At 39.7% G+C, this 11,897-nt stretch overlaps 1 protein-coding gene across 2 annotated transcripts in view; it reads left to right on the top strand.

Moving 5' to 3' along the window:
* Positions 1-5,874, top strand: part of ZBTB8A (zinc finger and BTB domain containing 8A) — a 70,245-nt gene extending 64,371 nt beyond the window's left edge. For both annotated transcript variants that reach the window (XM_045476529.1, XM_045476530.1), the window contains one exon: positions 1,811-5,874. In XM_045476529.1, coding sequence (XP_045332485.1) covers positions 1,811-2,143 — 333 coding nt within the window. In that variant the 3' untranslated portion in view covers positions 2,144-5,874. The remainder of the gene's footprint in view (positions 1-1,810) is intronic.
* The last annotated feature ends 6,023 nt before the right edge of the window (positions 5,875-11,897 follow it).

Consider the following 11,897-nt stretch of genomic DNA (forward strand, 5'->3'; position numbering starts at 1 on the left):
CTCAGAGCCTGGAGCCTGTTTCCGATTCTGTGTCTCCCTCTCTCTCTGCCCCTCCCCCGTTCATGCTCTGTCTCTCTCTGTCCCAAAAATAAATAAACGTTGAAAAAAAAAAATTAAAAAAAAAAAAAAAAGATACATGGTTAATAAATGACAAAAGCAGGGCTAGAACCCAAGCCTTCCAGTTCCTGGTCTAGGCCTCTTTCTACAGGATCTTTCATTAATAGAAGTGACAAGAGATCCTTCTATCTAAAAATATGTATCCTGGCTGGCTCAGTCAGTGGAGGATGCAACTCTTGGTCTCAAGGTTGTGGATTTGGGCCCCACGTTGGGTATAGAGATTACTTAAAGATAAAATGTATATATATATATATATATATATATATATATATACACACACACACACACACACACACACACACATATACACACATATATGTATGTGTATATATATATATTTTTTTAATGTCTCATTTTTTATTTTTTATTTATTTATTTATTTTTTTTTAATTTTTTTTTTCAATGTTTATTTATTTTTGGGACAGAGAGAGACAGAGCATGAATGGGGGAGGGGCAGAGAGAGAGGGAGACACAGAATCGGAAACAGGCTCCAGGCTCTGAGCCATCAGCCCAAAGCCTGACGCGGGGCTTGAACTCACGGACCGCGAGATCACGACCTGGCTGAAGTCGGACGCTTAACCAACTGCGCCACCCAGGCGCCCCCCATTTTTTATTTTTGAGAGAGTGTGGGGGATGGGCAGAGAAGGAGAGAGAGACAGAGGATCCAAAGCGGGCTCTGCACTGATAGCAGAGAGTCTGATGCGGGGCTTGAATTCACAAATGTTGAGATTGTGACCTGAGCTGAAATCGGACACTTAACTGACTCAGTCACCCAGGTGCCCCAGTTTTATTTATTTTTTATTGTTTTAAGTTTATTTATTTATTTTGACAGAGCATGAGCGAGCAGGGGAGGGGCAGAGAGAGAGGAAGGGAGAGAGAATCCCAAGCAGGCTCCATGCTGTCAGTGCAGAGCCCAACTTGGGGCTTGATCTCTCCCAAACTGTGAGATCATCACCTAGGCCAAAATCAAGAGTCAGACACTTAACCGACTAAGACACCAGGCACCCTGTATATTTTTTATTCTATTTTAAAGAGAATGAGAGAGAGAGAGAGAGAGAGAGAGAGAGAGAGAGAGAGAGAATCTTAAGCAGGCTCCATGCTCAGTGTGGATCCTGATGTGGGGCTCAATCCCACAACCCTGGGGTCATGACCTGAGCCAAAATCAAGAGTTAGATGCTCAAGCAAATGAGCCACCCAGGTGCCCCAAAGATAAAATCTTTTTTAAAAAAATGTTTCGAGAAACTTAAATTTGGGACAATATATTTTTCTTTCTCTAGCCGATAATAATAAATTAACACACAAAACAAGAGGTTTCTCCCTCACCAAAATTAAGGTATATAAAGTCCTTAGAATAGTACATGTGATATATTTAGTGTTTGCAATTATTATTATTCTGGAAGGTGTCCCTTGTTACCTTAGATATCAAAATATTGTTGGATTAAGGGATATGTGAAATTATTAAGCATGTGATATTAATCATAAAAATGTTATAGCCATCATTTAGAGAAAGTTGGTATTTATTTGTGACGTCAGTTTATCATCAAAACCTGTGATCTTTTTCTAATAATTAGACGTTAATTTTAATATTAGTGCTTGGTTTTGGACATCTTAAGTTTATGCACTGGTACTGAGATCTCGCACTATGCCGCTTTTGAAAAATCTTTTTTTTATCGCTATTTAAATCTCTACACAGATTCACCAGGCATGCAAACTAATCTGCAGAAAATGCAAACGCCACGTGACTGATCTAACAGGGCAAGTGGTCCAGGAAGGAACCAGGCGCTACAGACTCTGTAACGAGTGCCTTGCTGAAGTTGGCATAGACAGCCTCCCCATTGATCTGGAAGCTGAACAGCATCTTATGTCCCCATCAGATGGAGATAAGGATTCCAGATGGCACTTGAGTGAAGATGAGAATAGATCATACGTGGAGATTGTAGAGGATGGGTCTGCTGATCTGGTCATACAACAGGTTGATGATAGTGAAGAAGAAGAAGAAAAGGAAATAAAACCCAACATTAGGTAGCTGATGTGTGACCCCACAGAGCTGTGGTGTGTATGCAACTTACATTGACTTCCTGTATCTCTCTTTCCATGGTCAGAGTCTGGTTAACAAATTTATCAGACTGACTTAAAAGTAATGACCTAATATAACTTGCATGCTTTCCAAACAGGTCATTGTATCCATTCTGAACTTTGTTGCCCTAAAATATGTTGCTGCACCGGAAAGGAAGACCTAGCTTGAGTTGGCATGATGGATGAACAATTAATCCTCTTTTTTTTCCCCCTTTTAATACTGGAAGATCTACTTAGCAAACTTTTCTCAAAGAAAATATTTTAAATAAATTTACCACAACCAAACCTTATGTAAGAGAATTTCAAGGTGTTGCAAAAACACAAACTATAAATACTGAATTTTCACAGGGAACCAGGTAAGAGCACATTTAAGGGTCTGGCACCCAATCTGACTGAACTGATAAGTCTTTCTATTAATTTCAGATCTAAAACAACCTATCATTATCCCAATATGCTACATATTGTTTTAGGATCATGGAAGAAGACAAATCAAAAATGTTTGAAACGATTCATATTTGAATGTTTTGTCATGCAGTTGAAAATTACTCTTACGTAGTCCGTGTTGTTTTAAAAAAACAAAAACCTAAAGTAGAGGCAGACCAGAGATTACATACAGACCTCATTTTCTAAAGCAGGAACTAATACTGCCTAAAAGTCAAGGTAGTTTGTGAAGATCTGACAATGTAATCCTCTTCCTCTCTACAGGAGAAAAAAACAACAAAAAACGATACACAAGAAAATTGGAGGTTACCACTTCTTAAGAATGATTTCTAACATTTATTTTTCTGCTCTATTGTTTTTAAAGTGCTGTCTCACACATTTTCTCACTTAATCAGCAAGGTAAATATTAATTGCCTCTGATTTGCAAATGACGAAATTAAGGTCAGAAAGTTTAAGCTTTGGGACTTGTGACGGACAGGTTTTGATTTCACACAGCCCTCTTCCAACTGTCTCTCCCTGTATTGTCTCTGGAAATGGCAGAGAATTAAAGTCAAACCTCACCAATCTGCAGTAATTAGAAAAAGAAGCCTATCAGAAAGCATGAAAGAATTTAATAATCTCTAACAACATATAATAACTTGAACTAGACTTATCCAAGAGTGCTCAGTAATGTCCCCACAGTGTCTTTTGACATGTTTTTAATGTCAGGTTATTTATATGTAAATTTTATATATAACACTATTTGAACCAATTCTCTTAAATGCTTTAAGCATTTTTACTTATCTTGTTTATGTAATTTTTCAAAACAAACTTTTCCCCAAGGAAACAAAGGTGAGTTTAAACTCCTCCCCTGTATGAATTAGGAAACATTCTAAATGTACAGTTAAATTGGAGAAGCATTATTTTAGTTCTGAAGATAAAATCTAAATGCCAAAAAAAACCTGACCTTACTAAAGGTCACTGCAAGTTATTACAATTAAGCTTGATCTGATTTAATTTTGATTGAGAGAGGCTCTCTATCAAATTATACTATATTTCTAAATGTCATAACATATGTCAATATGATCCTTTTCATTTTATTCTTTCTCTCATTCTTTCATTAGTGATTGTCCTTTGATACAAGTTGAGGGCTAAAATGGTTAATTTCTAAAACATTTTTTATAAATAGATGACTAACCATTTGTTTTTGTTTTATGGTACTTAATGCTGAGACTTTTTTCAAGATTCCCCTGACGGTAAATTTCCATTCGCTTCAAGACTGGATGGTATGCACTGAGTTCATTGTGCTCCCAACATGACTGTTCCTGAATCAGGAGTCTTAACAATGAAGTTGTATCCAAATGAGGGAGGGAACACTTGTCATTCTCTAGTCTCACCAGATGGTAGCATCTTTTAAAATTATTATCTGATTTTTTAGTCCTTGGAGCCAAGAGGAAAAATGAGTGATGGGAGCTTTATTCATGAGGATGATTAGTGCTTGCATGTGTATGCTCTAATGCACTTTAGTCTGTGATCTAAATGTTCTTTTATGCTGTTCTCTTCTGCATGCGAACATCAGCATGAATGTCAGCAAAGTCCACTGGACACGGTGCCACCAGCACCTTATCTGAAATAATGCTTTCTCATTGTTTATAACAAGCAACAAGCTATCCCCACAAAACAGCCATCAGGCTCATCAAACTAGACAGCTCATCTATCCTACCATTTTAGTATCCTAAAAGAAAAACATTTGTGACATGTTTGTAAGTTGTAAATAATAACTCCAGTTATCATATCATATGTATCGAAGACTTTAAAGACCAGTTCTTTCCCAGAGTGAGACTGTCCAGTAATGGTTTCTGAGAAAACAAAAGTCTTTGGCTTTTAAATGTGGGGAAATGTTACATAGGGGTGTAATCTCTTAATGTAAGCTTAATTTATGCCAAGGGTTTTTTCTTTTTTTAATATTAGCAAAATAGCGGGAGTCGGTTAGAACAAAGTTTGCTCTTACAGTAATGCTGCTTATCAGCTGGTGAATGCCTTTCTAACTGTGTGGTCCTCAAGAGTGTGTGGCGATGGGAGGAAGTGTTGCAAAATAAAGCAATACTGCAGTCGTGCCTAGTGGCTGGAGGAGGCAAAATGGACTAGATCGGTGGTTTAAAAGATTTTTTTTTTTTTAACCCAAGAAACCCTTTCTTCAAATGAATTGTTTCAGAGAGAAGCCCACCATTTAAGGTGGGCGAAACCCTAAAATCAGAGCTGCTCTTGTTAAAGCCCTCTGTGAGCCTTTCACCAGACACCTCTGCAGAGCTCAGGAGTGCGGTACTGAAAACCTTGGAACCAGGGAACTTTTTGAATTCCCTTTGAGCATTGCGGTCTTACTTCATTACCTCTGTTACTCACCGTGCTGATAAACTGGTAATCACGGGGTCTCCTAGAGCAGCAGATCACAGCCTTCATCTGTACAATATTCCTTCTATAGTTAGCATGTCTTTTGAAGAACAAATTTTTCAACATTGTATTTTTGACTAATGAAATCAAAACAAGCACCGTTACTGCTTTTATGCCACCAAGTCATTGCTTAATGGATGAAGAAAGTTTGGTGTGTCAGTTACTTAAGAGCTCAGACTGAATTCATTAAAGTTATTTTGCTAAGTCATGCTAAGATATATCGAAACTTCCACTCATATTGGATATATATATATATCCTATATATACATATATATCCTATATATACATATATATCGTAAATTAATCAATACTATGGAAATTTAATAATGTGGAAAATCACTAAAAGTGACATAATGTAAGATTATTTAACTGGGAAGGCTGATAATAATAGGTACTGGAGGACCAAACTTTAGATTATACATGGAAAGTTCTATGTTATTTTATATTAGAGTGGATCAGTATTACTATTTATCATTTATATAGCATTTTATATTTACAAAGTATTTAATAATTTTTATGTTATTCTTTACATATCTATGAAATAGGACAGTTCTCTCACATGAAAGGTAAAGAAATTGAGGCACAGAACAGTAAAGCAACCTCCCTAAGACAACCCAGTGAAACGATGGCAAAAATAGGAACTAGAATGATCGGATTTTCTGAATCCTAGAATATCAGCTTAATTCACTGAGGTGTGTTGTGTATTACTCGATTTTATAAGATGCCTTTTACAAATAATAGTCAATTGTCTTAAAGTTGACGTCATTGTATGTGGATAAATCCTATACAGAATAAATATTATGTAAAGGATGTGACTTTAGTTATAAGAGTTTTAATGATAAAATTCAGGTTATCACAGAAACAGCACTGTTTAGCCAGTGGCTTTATATATTGTGAAGTATAATTAATATTTTATTTTGATATAGGAGTTTCTTAACTATTCATGCTAATGGAGCCATGAATAGACCAGAAAAATGAAATCCACAGAGGATCTATACACTTCGTCTTCATGCCAACAAAAAGTCAAATATGTTAATAAGTGATAAACCACACACAAGAGAAGCCAAGGGCCTCTTAACTTTTCGAGGCTTTTCAATACTGAAATAGGATAAACACTTTTCTCCATCTCTTTATTTTTTTTCACATCCATTTCAAAAGCCATTGGATACTTACCACCTTGAGATTGGAAACCAGTGACCAGGGTAATGCCAGTCAGCTCTTTACCTTTAGACTTGATTAGATAGATCATTTACAAACATTATTAAATGGAATACAGCTTATAAAGTATATCTAGGAATTTATTATACTCTGCTTTGCTCTTTCAGATTTCTAGATATACAAATCCATTATATAGTTGCTTGATTTTCCCATTGGGAAAATCTTTTAATCCCTTGTTGATATTATTTACAACCACTTAAATTTCTTCATTAAAGAGTAACTTTACATTTACATTTACATTTATTCAACCCTTAAGGGGAGAAAGGGGAACATTTCTGCCTAGACCATGGTTCTCAGCCTTGGCTGCATATTAGAATCACTTGTGGAGCTTTTATTTATTTATTTTTTGTTTATTTATTTTTGAGAGAGAGAGTATGAGCCGGGAGGGGCAGAGAGAGAGTGGGGGACGCAAAATCTGAAGCAGGCTCCAGGCTGTCAGCACAGAGCCCAACACGGGGCTTGAACTCATGAGCAGTGAGATCATGACCTGAGCTGAAGTCGGATGCTTAACCAACTGCACCACCCAGGCGCTCCACTTCTGAAGCTTTTAAAAACACAGATGCCTAAGCAAATCACAATCTTTGGCAGATGGGACCTTGATGAGATATTTTTTAAAAATCTTCCCAGTGTCTTTTGTGCAAAATAGGACCCCTATTCAAGGTTTCCCTCTGTCCTTATATTTGCCCCAATGGGCATTTGAACCATTTGACCTTCCAGCTTACTGGTTCTCAACCTTATCTGAAAGGAAGATATTAATTTTTGTGAAATGTCAAGATACCGTATATGTTTCCTTAAAGTTTTTATTAGGACAAATAATAACACTCTAAATTATTGGGTAGTCTTAAACTAGTCCATTTTTACTTTGGGATACATTTGGGTTTTATTTGATTATGGGTATTGCATTCTGGGAATTCACACAGTACTTCAGATTAATAAAAACTACATTAGGAATATGTGACTGAAATACAGTATCTTGAAATTATGTCTTGTTTTTGAAGAAGGAACCAGAACGCTCTCTAAGCACTATGGAACTTAGTTGCTACACATTAGAATTCCATCAATGAATTGAATTAAATCATTTTTTATTCAAGTTAAATGTCATACTGGAAAGGTAGGATTCAATACTAAGATGTGTTATTTAAAGAAGGCTGAGGACAAATTAGGAAACAAAAGTAATTTTCTTCCTTATTCTTCAAGTATTACCATTAAAATTTTTTTTTTCTTTAATGAGAAGACTTGAGTAGAGTACCTCCTCATTCCCACCTTTAAGGTTGTGTTTGTGATTCAAACACTATGGGTATATCCCCTTCACCAGTATAGTATACACACACTCCCTTGCTTGGTCCCCTACAAAAAAAGAATGTTATCCAATAACGAAGTGGCACTTTTTTGCTTAGTTCAAAAGGTTAAATGCTGAAACAAAATAGACATAGATACTGTGCCTTTTGCTGCGTTTTTGAATTGACTTAAAACTTTTTTTTTTCCCCTGGAGGAAAAAAATCCACGAGGAACACAACCCTGAAAAGCGGCACCTGTAAGCATTAGCACTAGAAGGCTCCAGCATTTGGGGGCCATGTTAAAAAATGAAAGCCTGTTTTTTCTTGCTAACTATCAGCAACATTTATTCGCAGTCAGGTGGGTAAACGGCTTGGTTTTATATCTTCTTTTCAGGGAGGAGTACAGCAGTGAGTAGTACGAACCTTCCTTTTCCTTTTAAGTCCTGTTTTTTTTTTTTCCCACAAATGCTTTTCCTGGAAAGTTATCACAGAGTCCCGCAGCTAGATCCCAGGAGAGGCCCGCGACCTATCAGACACCCCAAGACTACATTCTAGGGGAAAAACGTAAAGGTCTGCAAAGTGGGCACCAGATTAAAGAGCCCCCATTTCCCGAGTGCCTACTGGATCCCAGTCCTCTGAGGTAGGCATTGGCACCATCCCTGTTTATGATTGAAAGTGATGCTGGCAGCCCTGGTGAGGACCCAGAGGGGATCCCAGGGAACCAGTCAAGAGGGTCCCTGGATGCAAGCAAGGGTAGAAATCAAACAGGAGCCAGCAGGAGGTGAAAGAGTTTATTGAAGGTATGGAGAGAGTGCAGGTAGAGTGGGAGACTCAGAAAGGAGAGCCTCGTCTTTGTTGGGGGTCTGGGGTTTTTATTGAGGATTGTGATCTGGTGTATACTCCTCGCAGGCATCCAGAAACCAGCTAGAACAAAGAGGAGGGCCCAGGAGTTATTCTTTGGAGCCAGGGGGTCTTGACCTGGAACTGTCTAGGCCAGTGGTCTGGAATACGCATACGATAGCTTCTGCTGGTAATTCTCACCTGGTCCTTCCTTAGATGCTATCTATTCTAAAGAAATCATGAACTCCCTGTCCCTTACAAGGACATATGCTATTTGCACGATGAGACATGTGTAAAGTGGCGGTGCAGGTCCTAGCAAGAACAGGAGCAGGAAAAGGAACGAAACGCAGATTTTATGAAGTCCTTCAGTTTCCCCTGTCTCAGGAGGAAATTGAGGCTTGAGTAGGTGAATGACTGACTCCGAAGCCACGCTGACTGATGTCCCAGCAGGGATTTGAGCCCACGCGGTGGCACACCCACGTGTGCATGCCGAAAGTCGTGGCCACGCCAGGGGCAGCTAGTCCATTTGATCCCGACTTCCGGTTACATTATTGCGAGGTCTGCGACCAGGCGCTTCCCCGCTTGCCAGTTCGGGACCCTCACACACGAACCAGTCTACCGAGGCCGCTGCGCACGCCGGTCAGGTGGCTTGGACAGACAGGCCTTGGCGGCCAATGAGAGTCTTAGGCTTCCGCAGCTAAGCCAATCGCAGCCAGGCAAAGGCACGTGGGGCGGAGCCGGACCCGCTGTTGGCCGAAACCCCTGCCACTCCAGAACGCCCTGCTGGTCAGACTCAGCCAGGACCTCGCTGCTGTTCTGCAGTTTATCCGGCGTACCTGCCCTTTCTATTTCTTCGCCCCTCGTCCCTCGTTCGTTCCCTTAATTTTTAGAGGGTCATAACTCTTTAAGAGAAGCATTGAACAAATGTTTTAACGGTCCACTCCTGTGAGGTAGGTGCTATTGTGGTAGATGAAGAAACAGGCTTAGGGAAGACCACAGTCGGGAAGTTTCCAGACGGAACTGGAAGCAGAGGCTCTGGCTCCTGCTTCTAAGTATATATTGGGAGATTAGGCATTTATAATGACTCAGGGAACCCTGTCACGTGCAAGGCAGAGGAATGAAATGAAAAGGGTGGAGGAACACTACATTCCAGGTGGGGAGACGTACATACGGCCAATAATGATGTGAGGTCGAAAAGTACCAACTGCCAGAATCGTATCAATTTGTCCGTTCAACAGATACCTGAACATCTACCATTTGCAGCCTCCTCCAAACACACGGATCCCTAGGTGGAGTTGAGACAAATTATTTGGGTGGGGAGAGTATTACGTTTTTACACAAAAACGAATATAGATAACAAAAATGGCCATTCATCCCAACATACAAATGACGTGCTGATTTAAAAAGAAAAGGAAAGCTGGTTTTGAGCTATGCCTCGAATGGAAAGGACATCAATATAACCACGGAATGAGTGCAGGGAATAGAAGTCTAAGAGGAATCCAAGACAGCTGCAGTCTGGGGAGTGGGAGGCTAAGGGTGCTATAGATAGAAATAAGAAATATGGAATTTGGATATGAAAACATGACATTAAGGATCTCTTCCTAAGGAGCGTGGCGCCAGGAGCTTTGGAATCCAGGAAAACCTGGATTAAGTGTCACCGAAACAGACCACTAAAGATAGAAGGTTCAGGGACGCCTGGGTGGCTGTTGGCTAAGCATCTGACTTCGGCTCAGGTCATGATCTCATGGTTCATGGGTTGGAGCCTGGCATCGGGCTCTGTGCTGACAGCTCAGAGCCTAGAGCCTCCTTCAGATTCTGTGTCTCCCCTTCTCTCTGCCCCTCCCCGCTCACACTCTGTCTCTCTCCATCTCTCAAAAATGAATTAACGTTAAAAAAAATTTTTTTTAAGCATTAAAAAAAAGAAGGTTTAAAAAGGGTATAGGGGCACCTGGGTGGCCCAGTCGGTTTAGCGTGGGCTCTTGATTTCAGCTCAGGTCATGATCTCATTGTTCATGGGATCAAGGCCTGTGTCAGGCTCTGTGCTGACAGCACGGAGTCTGCTTGGGATTCTCTCTCTCCCTGCCCCTCCTCCACTCTCTCAAAATAAATTAACTTAAAAAAACGTATATAAAGCAGAATTGTGACTACATATATTTACTTAAGGGACTTTATGCAGCAATGTATCCAAATATTTACAACACAGTCTAAGTATTTCTTTGGAAATCAGAGAACCCAGGAAAGTTGGGATCAAGCAGGTGGGATGAGTCCAAATAGCTTCTAAAAGGTGAGTTTCCAGTTATTTCAAAAAAGGACAGGATTGGCAGGTAAGAATCTGGGCAACAGAATACACAGAGCTAAAGAACAGGAAGTAGATTAGTGGTTGCCTAGGGCTGGGAGGCAGGAGGGTGGGGAGTGTACTTAAAAAAGTAGTGGGTTTTTTGGAGGGTGAAAATGTTCTAAAATTGATTGTGGCAACAGTTGCACAACTGTGAAAATATACTAAAGACCACTGAATTGTACATTTTCGGTGGGTGAACTGTATGGTAGAGTTATATCTCAATAAAGTAGTTATAAAAACAATCTGGGTAAAAAATCAAAGGGCAGAACTGGAGAGTTATGTAAACTTAGCTGGTTGGTGATGGTGAGTTGCACTGGTCCTGAGAGGGGCTCTGGAGGGCCTAGGGGAACAATGATAAAGGCAGAAACAAAGTCACCCAATAACTGGCTCATCTTCCTTCTCCTTGTGATACACCCTTGAATGTTTAACGCTGTGAGCTACAAAGAAACCCAGAAGGGACGAGCGGAAGGGAGTGCCTCAGAAGGGCAACTGGTTTGGCATAAAGAGATGGGCACAGCTTTTGAAAATGGATGCTCAACTGACATATGGAAGAAAGAAAAACAGGAAAAACTTGGCGTAGAGAAGCAGGAAGGAAAATGAAGTCGAAAGAGAAAACAGGAGAGGGGAGAAGCAGAAAGAAGCGGCTTTTTTGCCCTTCTTTATAAACACAGACCTTCGCAGAATGGCACCGGCTACCAGGGTTGTCTCTAGGCTGGTGACACCCCCTAACCAAACACTGTGGACTGTTTTAATAAAGAGGAAAGTAAGGAGCTGTTAGCATTTATTATTCTCATCAAAGTAATAATACTAGCCCTCACAGAGCATTTACTATGTGTCATGTGCTGTCCTTTATTTATATTTCTTAATCTTCTTAACAATCCTACAAGTACTATCATCATCACTTCAAATAAAGAAATTAAGGCAGAGAGGTAAAGCAACATGTCCAAAGTGGACAGTTAGTAAGTGGCTTACCAGGACTGTTCAAGAACCCCAGTGATCTGGGTCTGGTTTGTGCTGTTTACAACACAGTCCAAACCCTCAAAATAACGCTAGCATAGTCCACAGCTCCAAGTGTAACTCCAAAATTACTCCCTTTTTTTTTTCATTTACAAAATAAGATTCTTAATGACCCCAGTGATGCTGGGGTATTGCACAGCAAC

This window comes from Leopardus geoffroyi, chromosome C1, assembly GCF_018350155.1.
Source record: "Leopardus geoffroyi isolate Oge1 chromosome C1, O.geoffroyi_Oge1_pat1.0, whole genome shotgun sequence".
Lineage (NCBI taxonomy): Eukaryota > Metazoa > Chordata > Mammalia > Carnivora > Felidae > Leopardus > Leopardus geoffroyi.